Here is a 22,884-nt window from a genome sequence, read left to right on the forward strand (position 1 = left end):
TTCAGTTCGGATTTCAGTAAGGTTTTTTGCCTTTGTAACAAAGTATGTGCAGTCAAAAGATTTATCTGGGTGAATTGGAGAGGTATCTTAGTTAGCAGCAAAAGAGATTATTGGCACAATGAACCGCACGATTGAGCCACCAATCAGATTCACTAATCGCCACCTTGGCCTACCGCAGATATTTTCTTTGCCTTCCACTAGATGGCAGCACTACACAGTCTCAGCCGGTTTGTCTGGTGTTCGGTCTGCTACATGCTATCTCGCATTCAAAACCGGAAAGAACAAAACGGAGAGAAAAGCCATCATATTTATTTACAAACAATGCACTGTTCATTGTGGAAAGCTGAAATGGCAACGAAAGTTGTAATCTTTAACTTAGAACAAATTAATGCAGCCTTTTAGAGTCTAGGGGAACCACATGGGGCGATTTAGTGCGCGACGTGACAAGCGTAACTCACTAGTTTACCTGGTGCATAGTGTGGGTACATAGTGTGAATACACAGTGGTACATAGTGTGGGCACACCATTTAATGCCCTCTTACTGGCACCCCTGTAACTTGCTTATGTAGTGGTGGCCAGGAACAACCCACAAGCTTCATGTGGTTACTTAAGCTATTCATGCGTGCATATTTGACAGCAATCACACAATAAAGTTGCATGATACCTTGTCACATAACGAAGCTTGAAGCTTAGAGGCAATCAATCTTTTTAGCAGGAGCAAGATCAATGCCAAAACTTTTTTTTAGCACGCATCTGCAACGGCATCCTCTAGCACAGAGAGTTACTTCGGAAATATAGTCACTCATACAAGAAATAATACCACGGTATTCCACTTTGAAACAATTTATTCCGAAAAAGGTAAAAGAACTACATTTGTAAATGTGCACAAAGACTGAACATTTTATAAAACGCTTAAAATTACACGAGGCGCACATGGTCGGCTGCGAATACACATTTGTTCTTGACTTGCAGACCTATCACAATTCACGTCATCATCATAAGTAGCTTAAAAATCAGGGACAAACTAAGGCCATATTTACATATCTACATCGAAACAGGAATCCTCACGGTAATCTAATTAGCACAGGACAGGCATATTGCATATTCTCCTTGTTGCGTATACCTGCGAAGAAAACAACAAAAGATCTTCAGAATACAATATTCACGACCACCTGACTTTCGCGTATCCTGCAACTTATTTGCAAGATTGGAAAAATTGCTTCCGCAAACAATTCTGCTAAACTGCCAACACTTCCAAAACTTTCAACACTGATGGACCGGATTTAAAAAAGAGTGTATAAGGGCAGATTATTTTTAGCTCAGATAAGTGCCATTTTCAAGTACTTATAAGGGAAGTTAGCTTTAACTTGAATAAGTACCATTTTCAAGTACTTATAGTACTACCGCCAAGAGGCTCGGCATCACAGGAATTCGTAACGACTAATCCCCTTGTCATGCGAGCACTTTGAATTGAGATTGAGCCGATCCGGATTGAGATCAATCCGGATCGGGCGCTGTTAAATGGCCAGTTTCAATCGCAATCGAGCTCGATCCCACTCGAACTCAATTCTTGTTCCCCAAGCACGATTGAGATTCCTAAATGCGATCGAACAAAAGCGGTGATAATCTCGTCCCCGCTGAAAAATGGCATAGAAGGTGATAACTTCAGCCAAAGCCACAAATTGTTTCAAATAACTTAACTCAAATAAACATGTGATAGCATTTATGTAGTTAATATACCTAGGACAGTGCAAAGCTACCAGGTGTCGACTGCAGAATACATATTTGGCAACATCTGGCATACGTAAGTGCAACTGGTGCAAGTGCAACCAGTGCAGTGATACGTTGAGTGCGCTCAAAAGTCAATCGCACTTTGCTTCAATCCGGATTGAAAGTGTCCGTCGGACAGGGCTATAACCAGAAATGCTGGCATAAACTGAGCGAGCTTTCCTTTTCTGAAAAACAGTACAAAGGTAAGGCCACATGTACATAATATACTATACTCCTCAGGTTAGTGAAAAATGAGTTGTGGAGTTAAAAGAAAGGTCAATAGCAAAACTGTGACATCAGCTCTCATACAAGGCACGAGATGATCCCGACAAATTTCAGTGCATGGCCTTGTATTGCTTCACGCTGCATTCATGATACTGATGCATAACATCTCGGCGTGCCTTTCATGGACTTGTACCCTGTACTACTGAGCAGTGCAGAACAACATTCCCCCCCAAAATCCCCATTGTGTTAAAATAGCTCACCTCAGCACAGAACACAGTGTGCAGAAGGCCTTCTCGCAAGAACTGCATGAGCGTGTGCAAGCATCACAGGACATCCGATCACAGAAGGCACACGTCGACACAATGACGACGCACTTTCGATGGCAGGACCCACACTGCTGTGGCTGCGATGAGTTCACTGAAATGAGACAAGGCAGGTATATATAACCTTGTTTACCTCTGGAGACAAATGGTTAGGGTTGTTCGTTTTCGGGTAAACCAGATTTTACCCCGATTTTACTCCCCGAACATGTTTCAGGAGCATGGGGTTAAACCTGATTTCTCCCCGAATGCACCCTTTCAAAGTATCGTTCTGCACAGTTGTGGTCTGACAGTCCGTCGTTCTCAACCAGTACCGTATTTACTCGCATAATGATCGCACCCCTGAAGTTTGTCGTCAAAATATGACGTTTTTTATTTCCCGCGAAATGAGCGCACCCTGAACTTGCCGCAGCCATATGTCGTATGTGTGCCAAGTCTAGACGACGGTGGTCGTGCTTACGTTAGTTTCCTTCTCTTTCAAAGCGGACATGGCGTCGTTATTGCCGCAGACTCAATGATATTAGCGTAATCGGCAAGCGCGAGTTCATTATTGGTGTGGAAGAAACTCTCACTAAATGCACATGATGTACTCACAAAACATATAAAAAAAACGTGCTCGGCTTGCTGTGTCGGCAGCCGTGTCTTGATGTCCCACACTGTGACAGCAGCAGCCACTTATTGGTCGACCTGTTCTCACCTCACAGCAAACTCATTCCGGCGCGTTCCGTAATGAAAACACTGCATTTTGCATCACTCGATGGTAATTCGGTGGTCAGTGGAGTTTTTATTATGTTTTTATGTGTTACGTTTATTATGTTCATGAGACTTATCGATGATGATCGATTGATTGATTGTAGAGTTTAACGCGCCGACGCAACGCAGGCGATGAGGCGCGCCGTAGTGGAGGGCTCTTGATTAATTTTGACCACCTGGGGATCTTTAACGTGCCCCGAAATCTCGTACACACGGGCATTTTTGCTTTTCGCCTCCATCAGAAAAGCGGCCACCGCGGCCGGGAATCGAACCCACGACCAACGTTTATAGAACCAAGGTCAGTTGTAAAACTTCGAAGTGTTTTCCGGCGCCGCCGCACCAAGCCGCATTGATGGCGCTGCAGTCGCACCCGGCTCCCGCGCGGAGCACCGGGTGGCTGAGGAGGCAGCTGAGGTCAGCACGTTCTGAGGGATACACCTGCCGTTGTGCAGCTAGCGTCTCCGCGCATGCGTGCTTGCGTGCGCACTCCAGTTGTAGATGGTTAGGTGAGCACCATGCCGGCGTGTTGTGTCCCCGGTTGCACGGGTGGTTACAGGGGAAACCAAACCCAAAGGCGCTTTTCTCGCACTTCAAGTTACTTCGGCCTCCGTGCAGATATATGGTACCGTGCCAATGCGTGTCTCGACCGAAACCTCTCAGCCAAATCGCGCGTGTGGTGTGAATTTTTACCCTGAGGACATAGCAAAGAGCTACACCCACTTCATTAACAGTGAAAAAGTAGCAACTGAGTGAGGAAAGTGGAGCCTCGTCGAAGGAGCCGTCCCGAAAATATTTCCAAACCTGCTTCCTTACCTATCCAAGCCGCCGGCAAATAGAAAGAAATTTCCACGCCGAAACATGCAGATTGTTGCACAGACCTCGTCTGCATGCACAGAAAGCCACAACAAGCGCTAACGGTGCAGCCGAAGAAAGTGCTGCAAATTTAGACGTGCTGGCAGCGAGCAGTGAACCATCGTTGAGAGACATGGAAAGAGTTCGTTTTCAATTGGCGAGCTGGCGAAAGAATGTTGGCAGAGATTACAATAGAAGTTATGTTGGTTTTTTGTTGTTGTTGTTCTTCAGAAAATAAAGGGATAGCTTCTTTTCGTTTAAAAGTGTTTCAATCGGGGAAGAAGTAACTATTTCGGGCAGCTGCTGTCTCCGCTGCAGTGCCTAGAAGCTCTGTCAATAGCGTAAATACAGTTACTATAATCTCATTTACCGGCACGAAGTAGACGAGATTATAATAGCGGTATTTGCACTATTTACAGAGCTACTAGGCACCGCAGTGGAGACACAGAGATACGGTTTGTGCCGGGCGCACTGCGATCGTCGTCTTCGTCTTGATTCCCTTCTCTGCCCCATCACCACGCAAAGCTGATACTTGACAGCCTATTCTTTTCACCAAGAGGGATATCCCGTGAAAATATCTCCTACCTTGAAACTAAAAAAAATATCCACTTTTTGGTTCTTTTATTCAACCGATAAAGCTTTTTTAACGAAATGATGACAATGTTTGCCAGCGTTCACTAATGTCTCTGCATAACGTACCAGCCACATTTCCTGCCTAGAGGGTTAGAATATGCAGCCGCCTCAACAAGAAACGTAAATTATGTAATGTGAAATGGCAGACGATGCTCTAAACGAACGCGGAAGTGCAGCCACAAAGCCGCGCGGCCTTTGAAATGCAAGCGGCTACTGCGCAATGGTTGTCACCGATTGAGCGCCGTAGCTCCGGTGACATGTGGCTAGACTTACCACTTACAAGCGTAAATAAAAGGTTATAAACACGGCGATCGGCATATTTCGCGATTAAGCTCGCAACGGCAGTACAGATGCGGCCCGCGCTGCTTTCGCTGGTGCTTCCCCAGCGGCTGAAGGGAGCCGGTTGCGACGGCGACGCCACCTGGCGCTGTGGGTCGCTCGGCCGCCGTATTGCTGGTATGGCGGAGGCGGAGAGTTTTAAAACTGACCTTGGTTCTATAAACGTTGCCCACGACCTCGTGCTCAGCAGCGCAACGCCTTAGCCACTGAGCCACCGCGGCGGGTATGAGACTTATCGTAAACATTCTGACCTGCCACTTGCGTTTTCTGCGCTGAAACTTTTTCCCGAAAAATTTACCTCGCATAATGATCGCACCCCTAACTTTACATCATATTTTTGGAAAAAAAAAAGTGTGATCATCACACGAGTAAATACGGTACTTTCAAGAAGCAATCCCCACAAGCACAGCTTTCGAACACATTGAGTGTTGGCATGACTCTACCACTTGATAACCAAGGCTGGCAAGTGCTGCACTGACATTGCTGTTCCTAGCTAATCGAAGCTGTAATGTTGAGAGAATTTTCTCTCAGTTGAGGTTAGGTCTCGAACGGAGACCGACATGTTGCGCATGAAGATGATAATGTATGTAAACAAGGATCTGTAAAAAAATCAATGACCAGCTTTTTGTGAATAAAATGTTTCATTGCTTGGAAGTTATCAGTGCTCTTAACTGTCATAATCACTGATTCATTTCCAAACAAACGCGAAATTTCAGAGATTATCTGCTAGAAAACACTGATGTCCCCCTGATCACCAGCTTGAAAAAAACATAAATTTTAAAGCATTAGAGAAGCGCGTGACACCTTCTGATAAAATTAAGTGAGTGTGTTACATAGCAACACCTCTGTAAATTTAACCCAAAAAACTTGAATTCCGGAATGCTTTTACAAAAAAACCCTGATTTCTCTTGAATTATTAGTTTGAAAAATAGCACACGATTTTTGCCCCCCCCCCCCCCCCCCTCCCCATTTTAAAAATATAAAAACCCGAATACGAACAACCCTACGAATGCTATGGAATTGAAACTGTTGGCAGAGGCTACAAATGCAAAAAAAAAAGGACCATTTCGTACTTTTCATCATATCAACGTGCTTCCTTGCTCGTGCGGTATACTTCCCATATGACCTTAATTAAGAGGCTTCACATATTAACAGAATGACGTTGCCCAGCAGCAACGTTTGTCAGATGACCTTCAAGCATTGGCACCTTGTTTATTTACAGTACCTTACATCGAACAGGCATTCAGTGAGTACAGTGTAGCAGTGAAGGGGTGGGACACACAGAAGAAACTCTAAGGACCCCAAAACACTTCTTATGAGTTGTGAATGTCAAAGCACTAACAAGGCATGTCGAATGCCACCGAGTCCCTCTTTGCACAACGAAGTTAACCCTGGCTCACTGGTGACTGCTGTGCCACAGGGCGAGGGGAAAGCTGCCCAGCAAAGAGATGCTGCTTCCCCCCCCCCCCCCCTTCTTTTCCGCATGGCTCTGCGCAAGCCCACACATTGCTTATTTTATTTCTGAGGCAAGTGCTACGAAACGCGTCGCAGCTAGACAATTAGACTAAGCGTCGCCTTTCTGGCGTGGCCGCTTTTTCGCTTAATGAGCCACCTAACGTTTGCGCATTAAAAAGTGAATGACTAGGGAACGAAAGTAATCAACACACTGCGGGTACCAAGAAAAAAACACCAAGAAAAAAAAAAACGGAACGGTCACTTACTGGTAGGTGTTTCACCCGCTGGAGTAGCGGCTAGTTTGACAACTCCGTTTCGCAGGCTGGAAGCGCCGTACAACATTCTCAGGGTCTTGGCTGCAAAAAATGAAAAGAAAACAGCGAATGAAACTAAAAACACTAGCCTCTGAACTAAGCAGCCTCTGAATTTGAGGAGTGCAGAGAATGATTTCAGCCCATATTCTCTTTTCACAACATAAGGCACGCGGAAGCACTGGCATTAAAAGCCCTCAGTTTCATGTAAATCCGCTTGTAACGAACGTGGCCCGTTCACAAAGCATTCATAACAGTAAACACTGGCAACGCGCTGGCCGCAAGCTTGCCAGTCACCTGGAAGCTTGGTGCTACGTCAAAAACGTCGACAAAACACTCACAGTGCACAGCAGCCATTCGCTTTTCGCAGCTCCTACTCGCCTCTCTCTCAGACAAGTACAACTTGCACTGCATGGGGACATCATCAGCAAACGGGTTCCTTCTTTTCATCGCGTTGACTTGATTGCGATTAAATATTTCCGCAAATGAAACTTATGCGCCAGACGTCGGAAGATTAGCGCCTCTTTCCCGCCCGACCGCCGCTGGATTTTTCTTCGGCTGTGCTTGGCTCAAATATCGACTACCGTCGCTGGATCGGCTCGCCTCAGATCGGTGTGCCGCCGCGAAGCCGTGAGAAAGCCGCGTGGTGGCCAAGCAGAAACCAAACACTCCCGTCCCATGAAAGCGGACGGCGCTCGTCCCCGATATCTTCTGCATCGGCACGTCGCGTCTTCTGTACGCTGTGTACGCCGTGCTCGCGGCGTCGGACAAAGCACGCGGCTCAAAGCAGCACCACGGAGCAGCGGCCGATTTCGTGCCCGTCGCAGCGGTGCGCTTTTACGGGCCCGGATCGTGGTGTCCTCAAGCCGGCGGCGTGCGACTTGGGCCGTCGACGGGGAGAAAAGAGGGTGGATCCGCGTTTGCGTGATCGCGACTGCGGAATGTAGAGGTGGCGTCGCCGGGAGATCGACTCGCGCCGACCGGTGGCCGAGATGAGGGAGACCCCGACAGAGTCGTCGCAATGAACTTTCCCGTGCGCCGGACGTCGTAGGGATGAGTCTGAAGGCCTTCGACTTGGTTCCGCTTAGCGAGCGAGTCTCGACGGGGGCAGTGACGACCGAGGTATATTTAAGTTCGGTTGATTAATAGACAGCATAAGTTTTGTAAGATTTTTAAACCTCATACACCGTTATACGAGTGCTTTCGGCCGCGGGCACGCAATATGTGTGCGTACGTTTGGTCAAAACGGCGCGGTTTTGGAAACAGTCCGTGCGTCTAATCGTAGTGTGTTAACGCGGTTGTTCTTGTTCAGAGCCTACGGAGAAACCGTAATGAAGCGACTTGTGGACTGCATGAATGTTTGTCCGAGCACTGTTGGCTGCGTTGCTTCCGTCTGGAATTGTGCGACTGTTCTTTACCGCTTTCTGTGCTTGACTGGAAAGTTTAGGGGTTAGGGTACGTGCATCGTATGTTTCGTCTGCTGCAAAGCGCGCAACGGCCGTTACTGGTGTTTGATTTAATTTCTGCGGATGTTTAGACAGTCCGTCAGGTGTAGGTGTCCGTCCGGTTCACATTCACATGTGTAGCACCTCGCACTTGCGAGGAAAGCTGTTCTCTTTTTGGCACCGGTTGCAGTATAAGCTCTGAGGTGACCCTAAAGTCGGTGTTTGATCGCAACCTCGTCAAAATTGCTTTAAGCCGTTAACAAGTTGCTTACTATTTAGGCGTGCTCCTGCGTGGTATGCTATTATCTTTCATACTTATGTCAGTTTCCGTATGTTTCTTTGCCCATGAATAAGCCATTCGTCTGGCAATCAGTTTAGCATATCATTTAACCGTCTTGCACTTTAAGTTCAGCGTCTAACGAAAAGGGCTGAGTCTGCTGAGAAGCTTCTGTCTAACCTGCTGACGCATTCACAAATATAACAGCCGACTGTTTTTATTTCCCATTTCTTCTGTTACAGATAACATGCCTGGAATGCAGTGGAAGGGCACTTTATGTCGGAACTGCAGATGGGTGAGTGGAACAGTTCACGCAAATTCAAATTATGGGGGTTTAACACACCAAAGGTACACCTGGGCTTATGGTGCGCTGTAGTCTAGGGCTCGGATTAGTTTTGACCACCTGGGGATCTCAACACATCGGTGTTTTAGGGGCAAAGCCCCTTAGGGGCTGGGGCTCTTGGCGTCTCCTGTCGTCGTAGTCGTCATCTCATGTAGTCACGGTACCAAAACACCGGAAAACTCGTTTACGCTTAGCACTAAAACATTACGTTCAAGCGCTAAAAAAACACCGGGACACACGTGCTGAACAAGCGTGCTAAAAAAACTCTAGGACACTCGTTTACGCCTCGCGCTGGAGCGCTTCGTAATGAGTACTAAAGAAACACTGGGACTCTCGTTTATGCCTTGCAATAGGGAGCGTCGTGCTTCAAAGACACGAGACTTTTACAGCAAAGCTGTATACTTCTACCCCACAACGGTTTCTTCTCCGTTGACAAAAACGCCAAGGATACACTTGTACTCTGCATGCTTTGCCCCTCCCCAGGTTTCACGTTAGATTCTTTGGTTTTCACCTCCATCTGAAAAGCATCCACTGGGTCTGGGATCGAACCCACATCCTTGGGTTCAACAGCACGATGCCTTAGCCACCTGGGCGGGTGGTGCGAATTGACTGCGCAGTATTTTCTTCGTCATATCTAACGGACTTGGTACGCATGTTACATCTGAGACCTGAAGAAGGGTAGAAAGTCATTCAAACTTGTTTCATGCACAGTCGTCATACACAAATGAAATGTGAACCGGAAAATACGAACCGAAACACGCAAAATTGAAAAAATACTGTTTGTTGAGTTCTAATAACGGCACCCCATTGGTATACTTAGAAAGCCACAATTACCACCTTTGTTTTTTGTAACTAAGTCGCGCGTCATTTTGATTCGCGTGGAAAGACATCGCGGTGTTTGTGTATTCTGGTTCATATTTTCGTATTCGTGTTTCGTTTGTCCACGACTCTATATTTGGGCTAAAACTGCACAGGGAAAGAGTTTGATATAAGTTAGACTTTTGCCTAAAGTGGCCATTGAGACAAAATGCGAGTTTGGTTCATTCGAAAGATTGCCTTGTTAAAATAACACTGACACCACTTTTAATGCAAACATCACTCAAATGAAGTATATCATGAGGAAACCAGAAAATAGGTGTGCGACGCCCTAGCTACTTTTCCGCACTGAACTTATGACGTATTATGGGCAGCTGGTTGGGATTGGCTCAGGCCGACAAAATAAAACAAAAATCCAACACCTAAACTTAGTGCACATTCTCTTTATAGCAGTCAGAATGGTGGGGTAAGCAACGGAAGTCACAAACACACGTAAACGCGGAAGCACCAGTGCGTATGGTGCGCGTTGTGCCGGTCGAAGCAGCACAGCCTTCGGCTGTGTTGGACTTGTCTGACACAACACCAGCCAACTGGCATAAGCGACATCACCACTTAAATATTCCTGTTTGTCGAGCATACCCAGTGTTTCATGAAATGATTACTATCAGCTATAACAGAAATAAGCTAGGTACATTGTGACATTGATAATTTGTCACAATATTGCAGAGAGTCTCTAAATTTGATTCGCAGTCACAGCAGCTGTTTTTCTTGTGAAGACATTTAACGGAAACAGATCATGTGTCAAGATTTTGGTGCATCTTCAATATCTACAATAAGATCAAATAAAATGAGATAATCTAAAATAATCTGTAACCCTCCACTGTGGTGCACCTCAGAGCCTAGGCATTGTTTAGACGAGTAAAGCTTGAAAACTTGAGTTCTAATTTGACATGTTCTGATGCACTTTGTTGCAAGCAAATAGGTAAATGTCTACAACTCTGTACTTCTATTGAGACTCTTGCTGTGTTTTAAATACTTTTTTTCAGGGGTGAAATACTGCGGCAAGATGCCCTCCACGTTTTCTGATTAATTAATAAAATATGCATTAACTGGGAAAATGATTGTGTCGCCTCCAGCAATTTTATTGCCGATAGTGCATGTAGTACTCACGCTTGTGTTGCAGTCTTTACATTATTGCAATTCTTAGATGACACGAAAAGGTGCTAATGAAAATGTGATCAAGCAAATACCGTCTATACCAAGTCACCAAAAGTGATGGAGGAATTAAAAAGATACTAATGGTGTCTGTTGAAAGTCAATAATAGAGTTGGAGGTCTCAAACACTCTCCCAACTGTCGATTTTCTGCAAAAGACTTCCAGCGTCTATTCTACAGGAGCTGGTGCTTTCTGCTCATGTATGCTCTTCTTGGCATCGTTGTATCTTGCATGACATGTATAGGCAGCATAGTATAGAAAGTATAGAGGCTAGAAGTATAGAAAGTATAGGCAAAAGTATAGAGTTGTGAAATTTAAATGCATTCTTGAGCATTTTGAACCGTATCCAGACATTCACCGGCTGAAGGAATTTCACTTTTTTTTTTTTTCAAAGCTGCAAGCTCCTCCAATAGCTAAGTAAATCGTCTTTGTGTTGAGCCAGTAGGTGGTGCATTACCGCTTGAAGCATCAGGACAGGCAGCTGCACTGAAGTCTTCTCCGTTTCTTCCGTTCAATATGTCCATTTTACGTCTTGACTGTTGCTTTCAAAGAGGACTCTGTGAGAACACGCCAAAGTGAACCCTCCTCCCCGCCTCTTTTTCTCCCCCCTTATTACAGCTTCCTCATCCAGTATGACCTGGAAGACCACAGCTGGTGCGACGGCCGGCGAACTGTGGCTGCTCGCAAGGTTGTCCAGAAGTACATCGGCACGGTGAGGGTGGCCGTAGTTGGCTCTTTAGATGTCAGTGTCTTTGCCTCGGTTAACTTGCGCTGCCTGCAACGGTAAGCATAAACTTGGCAGGGTGTGCTTATGCTCATGTGTTGGCTTCATCTTCTGTCTCTTCGGTGTGCACAATGACAGGTGATGAGCCTAGAGCAAATACAAGAAAGGAATTAACCTCTTTAAATTATGAAGGGACACTGGTCTTAAAACAACTTCTTTTAATTTTCAGTAAAACTTTGTGAAACTTGTCAGTCTTGCTGCTTTTTCGATGCTGATTTCAAATATGCCATCATTTTTTCACTTGGTCAATTAGTTCCCAAGATAATGAGAGATAATTAGCCATGTTTGGTCAAACAATAGACATAACAGTGTTGGTCATAAAACTGTAATCTTTATATTTTCCAATGCTATGAACCCTGGTGAATGCAATTTGATTAATCGAAGTAGTTTTTTTATGCATCGCTTGGAACTAATTTTACAGCTCATTAAACTTCGGTGTTTAAAATGGGCTCTCAAAATGGTTCCTTGCCACTGGTGCCACCAGAGTTTAATGAGCTGTAAAATTACTTCCAAGCAGTGCATAAAAAAACTGCTTCGATTATTGCATTCACCAGGGTTCATAGTGTTAGAAAATATAAAGATTACAGTTTTATGACCAACACTGTTTTGTCTATTGTTTGACCAAAAATGGCTAATTATCTCTCATTATCTTGGGAACTAATTGACCAAGTGAAAAAATGATGGCATATTTGAAATCAGCGTGGTAAAAGCAGCAAGACTGGCAAGTTTCACAAAGTTTACCTGAAAATTAAGAGAAGTTGTTAAGACCAGTGTCCCCCATTAACATTGTTACAGCCTATTACAGCACATCTGGGAACGCAAAGCCGCAGGGAGGTTATAAGGGAAGCCAAATAAACTGCTGTAATCATCTCTGTAAGCAACTCGTAGCACATTACAAGCGAAACTAACTAGTCAAGCTTCCTATGATGCATTGTACATCATTCTACCGGGCCTTAGGATTAACAACGGCCTCCAATCAACACTGGTTGGACAGCCAAGCCAAACGAGTGCACAACACAAAATACAGTTGATTGGAGGTGCAGTGCAAACAAGTGCAAGAAACAAAACACAGCCGTTTGTATTTTGTGATTTAGCATACTTCTGACCTAATTTGCTTAATGAAACTTAGAAGCACTTCAGTTTTATCTTAGCAGGCAAACGTAAAGCTGTCTGTTTCCCAGTGATAGCTTGTGATGCTTCTGAAATGGCCTAAACGTGGCGGCTTTATGTTATTTGTATTAAAATGGGGACTGATAATTACTCACAATACCTGTTGAAACAAAGCTTCCCCTGGTGATGTAGTCGTTTGAGCAGTCAAACAAACTTCATGTAGTTTTTTATATAATTTCAGTAAAACCCTAGTTACAGCCGTTTCCTGTAACCAAGCTTCTATAATAGAAGTCCATGTATTGAGGACAGAGAGGAATTCAGAAGCATATACAACTCTGACTATGACCAGTGAATGAAATTTCTTGTGATGATAGCGTCACCTTGGTAGGAAATTGCTGTACGATTTTTTTCGAAGATACCTACATTGGATTTAGGGCTACGTAGCTTTCCCAAGAAAGTTGGCTCTGCCACCAAGCAGTTTGCTGACAGACAAAAACAAAAAGTACCAGGGACGAAGCCATTAACAGTTTCGCTGTAAAACTTAGTTTAGGTGACCTGTCTGAATGTACTCATGGATCCCTTTGTCTTTATAGGTCGGGTCGCGTTTACCTACTAAATTACACCCCACAACTCTGAGTGCAATGCTAAGTTACCTTACCAGTGTTTTTTTTTTTGTACATTTTCTTTCAAAGCAATAACAACGAATAGCACATAGTGTTTTTTTTTTTATGACACTTTCAAAGTCGTACACCGCCAAACAAAGGAATTGTGTGCACAAACATTTTCTCATGCTGCTAACAGAAGTAAGGTAAAGTAAGTGATCGAGTAAATTAAGTGACAGAGGTATACGTCTGGTGTAACTTTCACAAACTGTCTAGGTATTCCCAAATACCATTTCTGCAGTTATAGGCTACTCAGCTGATCGTTTTCAGACAAACTCGATTGCTAGTGCCAAATGGTCTTTGTAGCCCTCAGGAGTGCAGGAAGTTAGACAAGAAGGGAAATGGAGACTGTCGTAGTTGTTGCTGCCTTCTTTTTTGAAACATGGGCAGTCAGTAGCCTTCATTTTTTTTTTTTTTTGACAAAAGTTGTTGTGTGTTTTTGGCATCTAACAAAAACAATGACTTTTATAGATATAGAAAGGGTGCCAACTTTACAGTGTGTCTGCTTTCATATAAACCGTGCTGTATATGTGTATGGTTTTCATTGCTTGCATATCTTCACCCTCTTTCCCTCACTGCACATTAGTGATTACAAGTGAGGCAGGCTTTTTGGAGGAATAAACAATTTTCTGGTGTCAGTGGTAGCAATCGTAATGGCTAACTATTTCAGTGGCATCTGTTCATTTTTTTTCCTGCAGGAAGTTTTTTTTTGTTTTTTTTTCCGGTTTTCATTCAGCTGAGAACATGCACTCGCAGTAACCAAGCACAAGAACAAAGAAGTGCTTATGCGAGAATGAATCTGTGACTTTTCATCATATTGAAAGGCTTCAAGCTCATGAATAACATAACTACCACTGATTCATGCGTCGCTCATTTTCATCGAACGGGCCTACCTTTAGACCAAATGTGTTTGGTATTCTTGGCCAAATAAAAAGCAACTGACATTATTGCATTCTTTTGTACAAGTATTTCATTTTGTTTGGATTAATCTGTACTGTGCTTTTGCAATTCCAAATGGTGGTCCAACAGCAATTTTTTCCTCCTACTTTTTCTTGTTTTTCCCTGCAGAAAAAGCCAGTGCGGACATTGAAGGCGATGTCAGCGCTGGAACGATTGCTCTGCCTGAGTGACGGAAACTTCATGTGCCTTAACACAGCTGACCTGGAAGTAAGGAAGCATTCACTCTAAGCAGCTTCAAACCTATATGGAGGGCACCTATAGAGGTGTACCTATATGGGAGTACCTGTATGGGAGTACCTATACAGGAATACCTATACGGGAATACATATACAACAGTACCCCGTCCAGTGCATATGTGCACGCAAGAGGGTTTTTAAAGGAGGAATTGTGGCATTCTCGTGGGTGGTGAAAACTGGAAGCATATACTGGAGTACTTTTGAAAAAAATTAATATTTTTGTCTGTGTCACCTCTCAAATGAGGAGTAGGGGCAAAGGATTTGAAGGTGAGTCCCCCTCACACCCAGAATGAGGACATTCCCGCTGTACAGAAACCCAGGCAACGTTTCAAGCACTGCATGACCATTTCCTTTTATTTACAAATGTATCTTTAGCTCAATGCATTATGTAGACTCTCACACAGTACGAAATGTCCGTGAGTCCATCAGCCCAACTGGCGAGAGGGGAATGAGATCTGTGGACATGATTGGCTGGGTTTAAATTTTCTGCTTCCTACTCGAACCAACTCCTTGGACCCCCACAAAACAACGTTGCAGTATTGTATTTTTCAGTGAGGCTCTGGTGAGATTGAGAAAAGCCAAAAACTACTCTCATTGTTTTAGACAGCACGCATGTCAAGAGCTCCTCTTTTATTAGAGGTTTAAGGAAAATGGCAGCATTTTTGTCGTGCTAACAAGACTGTCTCACATCAAATAAGTTTAGATAAAAAAAAGAGAAAGTAGTTGAGCTCACTCCTAGTCATTCATCTGGATATCGTTCCACAAAATCGTTCTGCACATAAATTACCAAATTACCTCTCCAGTGCTACTCCTAGCACTGTAGGTACAAACCTGCTAGCCATATTACCGTATTTTTTGCACATATAACCCGCACCGAAAATGCAAAAATTGCAGTGGGAAAGTAGGGAAGTGGGGTTTTTCCTTTCGTGCAGCTTCATGGCAATTCCCTGTTGTTTCGTGAAGCTCCTACGCAGTAACACTGACTAAGCCTTCCATGGCAGCGATTGTGCAAAACTTACAAGGACAAGGAAGAAAAAACAGGCACTAGCGCACTCGACCAGCTGAATTTTATTAGTGAATAGTGACTTTCGCCTTGCAGTCAGTGCATTCTACTTGCTAAATATACGCTTTTTCTGTCTACATAGTATGTGATGTGTTTCGTGAGCAGTAGCTTTGGTGCAGCCTTTCTTGTATCAAATGTGCGGGCAATACATGAGGATTTTTTTTCTTTTCCGGCGGTCTGAAAGTGGGGGTGCTGATTATATGCAGGGGCGGGTTATACACGCGAAAATATGGTATGGGTACAAGCCATAACTAACAACGCCACATTGTTTTATTCTTCATGGGGGGGTTCTTGTGTACTCTCTTATATAGGTTAAGAAGCTAAAGCACTACCACCCTTCAATTCTGGATGAAATTTCTAAAGTTTGAAGTCTTTAGTTCCAGCAAAAGTTAATGCCTCCAAATAGTATCCAGTCTAATTTACTCGACTGGAAAAAGACTGATTGTGTCATGCAACAAGGAGACTCTATGGAAGGAAAATGGGACTCTGCGAAGGAAAAGAAGAGACTCCGATGAAAAAAAATGACGTACTGGCTAACGACGTGATTTAGTGTTGCAGAAACTCATTAGCTAGATCACTGATGCCTTTTTCCCACTGACCTACCACCACCACCACTCGCAGATCCTGGCCCCGTTGTCAAAGCTAAAGGGCATCTCCGCGTTTTGTGTCAACGAAAACCCCGCACGGAACGACCCTTTCTGTGTTCAGGTAAGTGGCTGAACATGGCTGAACAGTTCGTGCGTATGCATGCCGTATTTTCGCATGTGTAACCCGCACCAAAAGTGAGGAAATTTCAGGGGTGAAGTAGAGGTGTGGATTATGTGCGAGGTATTTTCTTTGGTGCAGCTTGACCGCAATGCGGGCTGGGCCGTGATGCCTGTACAGCAGTAATTGCGACTAAGCCACTGCTATCCCGTTGACAGTGCTTATTTTGCACACACAGTTTAACAATATACCAGCCAGAAAAAAATGTATGTGGCAGGTCATCTAGTTACGTATTCAGCTAGGTAAGTTCTTTTGCATAAACAAATGTGTAATGTTGCTTGAGTAGTACCTCTGGTCCATCCTTTTATGAGTAAAATATGTGGGCAATACGTGGGATATTTTTTTTACTCATCGACGGAAAGGGGGGCTGAGGGTTATGTGCAGGGGTGGGTTATACGTGCGAAAATACGGTATGTTTGTGGTACTTTAAACCCAAATTCTGAGTTTCCACACTACTTTTTGGTTATGCAGAGCCTCTAAAGGACTATCACAAGCCAGGTTACATGTATGTGAGGAAGTAGAGGTAGCACCATGGACCTCCTTACTCAACATCTGAAGAAATTTGCAAACCTATCTTGGAATAAAGTGTAGGCTACTCTAGCATTTTGTTAGCTGATATGAATTACGTAGTGTTCCAGTGCAGATTATGGTATCATTTTGTTAGCTGATATGAATTACGTGATGTTTCAATACAGACTACGGTATAGTATACGACTAGTTTCATAGGAAATGCGATCAGAAAAAAAAAGGTCACAAAATCAAATGTAGAAGCACCTGAACAAATACAGGCACAGGCAGTGCACTTTATGACACGCAATTATACCTTATTTGTAAGGTCAGCCAACATTCGTTCCAGATTGAAGTGGCCTCTGCTTGCTGACCGACAAAGTGCCTACAACATATAGCATATTCACCACCAGAACAGGTGTCAACAAGGAACAATACATAACTACCTATGTATCCCCCCCACACTGACCATTCATTCTTTAAAACTTCGTGGATACGCATCCAAGATCAACGTATTGAAATATATGACTTTTTCACCGAGGACTGCGCATATGTGGAACAGCTTTCCAGAAGAAATTGTCTGCCTGTTCCTCATCTTTTGCTGGAAATTTACATAATTTTCTGTTATAGTAACAGTTATTGCATGCTTTTGGTGGGTTCTGTATTTCCCATTATTTTTATTTTTTTTGCTGCCCTGTTTTTTCTTTTTTTCTTTTTTGGTTATTTTGTTTGCTCTATTGTATTTCTTCACCTCTGATAATGCCCGAGAGGGCGATTTAGGTACCTGTATAAATAAGTCAGTCAAGGACCTGAGAAAACTCTCTTCCACTTGGGCTGTGTCCAGGGCAGCTCTCGTTGAAGTATGCGGCAGTGGCCTCTCTCTCTCTCTCTCTTTTTTTTTTTTTTTTTCTTAAGAGGCCTAATATTTTATGAATCCAACCAGATCTGAAAGTGACAGAATATTTCACTGACACTAAATTTTGTGAAAGTAGGGGGCCTGAAAATAAGAAAATATTCTGAGAAAGCCATTTCCATTTTGTTATTATTGCATAATGGGGCTTCTTTAAGACTAAAGTTGGCTATGAGAGATTGTATAACCATTTATTATGCCTGCGTTTCTACTGATGGGGAACTGTTATTTTGGAGACAGTAGAGCTATCGTGTTTGTACTGAACACTACAGGTGCCTCGTGATAGAGATGCAATACAATGTAGAAGAAGTGCTATATGAGAGGGAGAAATCAGAATGTCCATTATACAAGCATGATGTTTTTACATGGGGATGCTGTTTCGTTTGCAATTTGACGTTGTTGTAAATTGCATGCTGAAATCATTACGCGAGCTTGAGAAGCAAGTTTAAATTTTCAGGTGGTGAAGAGAGAAGTGCTAAACCATTTTTATGTTTCAGAGCAATTGTATGTTTTACTTAAATGTTCTTACAAGACATATTTATCTTCAAACGTATGACCTGCACTAGTAACTGACTTTAAGAGTAAAAAGTGTTAAGTGCAAAGAGCTTTAAGAGTAAAGTTGGGGTGAATGCATATGTGAATTCTGCACAAAATGCAGCTTCACTGGAATGCGAGCCATGCCCTGATGCGTGCACAGTTGACGTCCGCCATTGCAATCTTCTTCCTGCTCTACTTTAGCCAGTTATCTGCAAAATAAAAATAAAGGGACGTTTTGCTGTTCAGCCTTGAACCCCCGCCGTCCTATCGTTACCACGAGCGAGCGAGCGCGCGTGTGTGGCCTTCCCAAGGTCAGGTGCCGGTGTGCTGCATTGAAGAAAATGAGATAAGATAACAAGGGCCTTTCTGGCACAAGCGAGAGCACTGTAGCTTTGACAGTCTAGCAGCTGTCTGTGAGTAATCAGCCCGGTGAATGTGCCTTACAGTGCCGCAATATGTTTTTTTTTCACGCAATGATGCGCTGTTTACACTTGGCTGGGAAAAAAAAAAAAAGAAGAAGCTTGATAACTGCTGGTACGTCATCTGAACATACATGATGCAGTTGCACAGTACTCCTCCTTCATGAAGACTGAGTGGTTGCATTGTGCAGTAAACAGCGCAGGCAGTATTCGCAAATAATTTATATTTTTGGAACCCAATATGTGGGTTTGATTTATATCGACAGATTTCTTTTTTTTTTTTTGCAAATTGATAGCGTTTACAAAATAAGTTAACATAAGGGAATAGATAACTAATGTATATATAGACAGAGTGGAGTACTCATAGCAGCTGTTAGTTGTAGACGAGAGTAACATCTTTTTCTTTTTTTCGCTGCACTGTGTGCGTAACGAGTGGGAATCGCCCTCCACCAGGTGTGCACTGCCAAGCGGCGGCAGCTGCAGCTGTACGCCGTGACGGACAGCAAGGTGGCCCACCAGAGCGACATCTCCCTGCCCGAGCCCCCTCTCGCCATGGTGAGGAGGGAGGGAGGGAGGGGGAGGTTGTCACATCGAGGGACCCAGCCAGCTGTTCCCCATGCGTTTCAATGGAGGATTGCTTTGTTATACAAAGTTTCACACACCAATTTCACCTTTGTAGTAGGTGGGTAGTGAGGCAGTTGTAACCTTGGGAGTTCACAGTGCAGCAAACACTGGCCTCAAAAGCTATTATCCCACTTTTTTATTTCCCTGCTTGTGCGTAATGTTGTTTGTATGCTGAGAAACTTCTTTCTGTTACTTCCTTATTAGTTTCGTGGATCAAATTGTAACAGCATTTATATTGGTGTCTACTGCTCAGAGGTTAATAGAGAGGAAAGTATTAGCACTGGCATAAGAACATAGCAGTCCCACTGGTGGAAGGCATCACGAGCATTTAATTAACTTGCTTGCAGGTTGAATGACAGCAAAAACCCAATTTTCTTTCATGCTAATTAGCTTGTCTCAGTTGTAAAAAAACAAAGGAGTTCAGAAGTTACCAAAAAATTTACGGTATGTGGTGGTCACTGAGTAGGTCTGCTGGTATGTACAGTAATCGTTAAATTCTCATGGTTCTCACACCACAGGAGGCAATGTGCAAGGGGGATTGTGTGCAGAGATACCTGTCACATAAATGCTAATCCATAGGAGGAAAAATGAGGTTCTTACAGCTGATTCTTGTTTGATGTCTACTGAAAGACATGTGCCAGCATTTTTGTAACAAGACAGAAAGTTCCGAATTTATTAGACTTTCTAGAATCTGGTTGGCTACCTCTGTTCCTCCCGTCATTGTACAGCATGGTGCATCGATAAATGGACCTTTTTTAAAAAAAATTTCTGAGCAAACCACTGCTCCGTTTGCACTCAAATTTTACGTGAAGGTCGCATTTTGTGGTCTAGTTTGTTTGACATCGCGAACAAAGCTGCGGGTTGCTGAGAAAAAAAAAAATCACGGGCCATCTCCACTAATGTGAAACCTAGGGTGGGCCGAAGCATGCAGTGTGTAAGTGTATTCTTAGCACCTTGGCGTTTTTGCCAACGGAGATGTTGGTTGTAAAAGTCTCGTGTCTTTGAAGCGCGAAGCTCTCTAGCGCGAGGCGTAAATGAGTGTCCCGGTGCTTTTTAGTAAGCGTGATGTTTTAGTGCGAGGCGTAAACAAGTGTCCTGGTGTTTTAGTACCGTGACTACATGAGACGACGATTACGACAACGACATGAGATGCCGACAGCCTGAGCCTCTTTGGGGCTTCGCCCCTAAAATCTTTAAAGAGGTCCATTTATTGATGTACCACGCTGTATTTTGGTCGCAGACTGACCACTAAAGAAGATCAGTAGTGTAGATCCCGCTTTCGGTCATGCCGTTAAGGAATAAGGAGTTTCGATCCTCCATTCACACTTTTTCAGGGCAGTTGTTTCGGCTTTTGAATAGAGCTTAATTAACTCGTTCGGAAAAGCAAGCTTTCCCGTGCGCTTCTCCTCATCCTCCTCCATTTTGCAGGCCATGGATGGAGACTACGTGTGCGTTGCCACGGCAACGCAGTACCTGGTTGCCTGCAGCAGCACTGGCCACATACAGAACCTGGTGCCCTACGATGGGGAGCTCACTGTGCCCTTCATCAAACGAATCGCCAAGGTGCGATGCTTATTACACCCGCGTTTTGTATTGTTACCATCGCTCCCTGTTCGACACCTCAGGAGGGTGCAAAGAAAGTGGCCAGTGCATCCCTCAGGGAAGCTGAGCTGAATTCTGTTCTGTTTTTTGTTTTCACCGAGAGCAGCCTGAAGAAATGTTTGCTTTCGGAATTTGTAGGTTGTGCGCTCGCCAGTGCATGAAACATATTTGTTTGGCATGATGAAAAAAAAAAATGCGTGACAGAGTTTGAAACTGCTAGTATAAGAAGTGGTCTAATGTCTAATACAGTATGACGAAGCATAAATGAGTACTACCGTGTTTACGGCCATGAAAGGCTCTCTCCATTATTTCTAGACACCATCACTACATGGCTTTCAAAGCATGGCTGCTAACAGAATCGTGGTATGTAGGATGCAGTTGTGTTTACATAAATGCCACGGAAGGTGATGGAGAATACAGCCACCCTGGTGGCCAAATTGGCAAAGTATCAGACATGTCTTGTTAACACTTATGCTGACCTGAAACTTGAAGTTTTTCGACATCTTTTCTATGGTGCTAATGACTGTTGACATATTTTATGTCGCCATGTGAAGCCCTTACTTTCATGTTGTGGGTTGCTTGTACATAAGCACTCGTTCTATGAAATTTGTGAACTGTGAAGAAGTGTGCCATACTTTTGAATCTGTAAGCAGACAAATTTGTTTGTATCATATTTTCTTAATTCTAAGCATTCCCTCCTCCCTCCATCCTTTTTTTTTTGTGTGTGAGGCTTGAGTGGGAGTATAAGTGCATCAATTCGAAGCACACCTGCATCAAAATGTAAACTTTTTTAAAAGATTTGCAATGTAACCTTTGTTGAAGTGGGGCAGGGGGGGGGGGGGGGGCATGCTTAGAGCCACTGGATGTATCATCGTCAATTGTTGTCGGTGTTCACGAAGAATGCCATTATTGGATGTTACAATGAATCACGATGTGGCACGTATGTGACGACACGTCACAACTTTCACAATCATCGTTACCACAATTTGTCAAATGAGAAAAGTCAATGGGTCAGCTGTTCAGTGATGCGAGAAGCAGAACAATGTGGGGTTTCACAATCTTCTCCTGATAGGAGAGGGTTTCTCACAACTCTAAACCATCTTCCACGCCGTAGGACGAGTTCCTGCTGAATGGCCCGAGCGACCTGGGCATCTTTGCAACGAGCTTGGGGGTGTCGCAGCGGCCTCCGCTGCCGTGGGGTGCCAACGTCCTGGCGGTCGCCTACGGTCACCCCTACGTCGTCTGCCTTTCCGAAGACTACGTCACTGTCTACAGGTGCACCCTTATTACTTTTTTCTCCAAGGTACAACACCTTACTCTTCAAAAGTTGTTTTTTTGTGTGTGTGTGTGTGTGTGTGTGTGTGTTTGCTGCTGCGAGTTAAAATGAAAGTAGCTTCGCAGCTATTTCAAAAAACCGATCGGTGGCATGTAGAGATATAATCCTGCAGTGAAGCTAGCTTTCAATTAACTTAAAAATGAAGTGTAGGTGCAACAAGACACATTTCTTTTTTTTTTTCTTTTTTTTTTTTTTCTAAGTTTGAGTTTTTGATTATTATTCTGTGGACCATAGATGGGGCAAATCAGCAAAATTTTTGCATTGCTCTGTCAACAGAGCCGCATCTCTGTGTCATCAGAGCAGGCAGCACAGGACAAAAATAGAGTAGAGAGAGCGCGCTTAGATAGCTGCCTTTAAGAGTGAAAAGGGCAACACCGCCAAAAAGTTCTGTGTCCTGTTTCTCATAGGGCAACTTCCTGAGAATGGCAGTGGTTCCAAGCCTTGGTACTACAGCGAATTTTAGCGTTAATCAGCAACTTAAAAGCAGTTAGCAGCCCTTAAAAACGAAGCCACGGCATCTTGAAATTGCGTTATGGTTCAGAACATGAAGACTTACGAGTCTGCATATTCAGTGCAAAAGCATGAGCAGTCTATGTGGGGGCAGTATGCTGTGCC

General features: G+C 43.9%; 2 protein-coding genes across 2 annotated transcripts in view; one reads left to right on the forward strand and one right to left on the reverse strand.

The window, feature by feature from the left end:
- Nucleotides 1–827: 827 nt before the first annotated feature.
- LOC144162849 (apoptosis regulatory protein Siva) lies at nucleotides 828–7,223 on the reverse strand. Its single transcript, XM_077693553.1, has 4 exons — nucleotides 7,000–7,223; nucleotides 6,614–6,703; nucleotides 2,256–2,412; nucleotides 828–1,123 (listed from the first exon to the last, which is right to left on the reverse strand). The coding sequence occupies exons 1-4, from the start codon at nucleotides 7,106–7,108 to the stop codon at nucleotides 1,075–1,077; spliced, it is 405 nt and encodes a 134-aa protein (XP_077549679.1). The 5' UTR covers nucleotides 7,109–7,223; the 3' UTR covers nucleotides 828–1,074.
- Nucleotides 7,224–7,332: 109 nt separating this feature from the next.
- Nucleotides 7,333–22,884, forward strand: part of LOC144162846 (transforming growth factor-beta receptor-associated protein 1 homolog) — a 38,905-nt gene continuing 23,353 nt past the window's right edge. The window contains exons 1-8 of the mRNA XM_077693547.1: nucleotides 7,333–7,780; nucleotides 8,623–8,675; nucleotides 11,373–11,466; nucleotides 14,379–14,477; nucleotides 16,191–16,277; nucleotides 19,161–19,262; nucleotides 20,760–20,894; nucleotides 22,048–22,208. Of these exons, the coding sequence (XP_077549673.1) occupies nucleotides 7,712–7,780; nucleotides 8,623–8,675; nucleotides 11,373–11,466; nucleotides 14,379–14,477; nucleotides 16,191–16,277; nucleotides 19,161–19,262; nucleotides 20,760–20,894; nucleotides 22,048–22,208 (800 nt within the window). The 5' untranslated portion in view covers nucleotides 7,333–7,711. The remainder of the gene's footprint in view (nucleotides 7,781–8,622; nucleotides 8,676–11,372; nucleotides 11,467–14,378; nucleotides 14,478–16,190; nucleotides 16,278–19,160; nucleotides 19,263–20,759; nucleotides 20,895–22,047; nucleotides 22,209–22,884) is intronic.

The sequence above is a fragment of the Haemaphysalis longicornis genome, unplaced genomic scaffold, assembly GCF_048455015.1.
Source record: "Haemaphysalis longicornis isolate Haplotype H1 unplaced genomic scaffold, Haemaphysalis longicornis Haplotype H1 scaffold_12, whole genome shotgun sequence".
Classification (NCBI taxonomy): Eukaryota; Metazoa; Arthropoda; class Arachnida; order Ixodida; family Ixodidae; genus Haemaphysalis; species Haemaphysalis longicornis.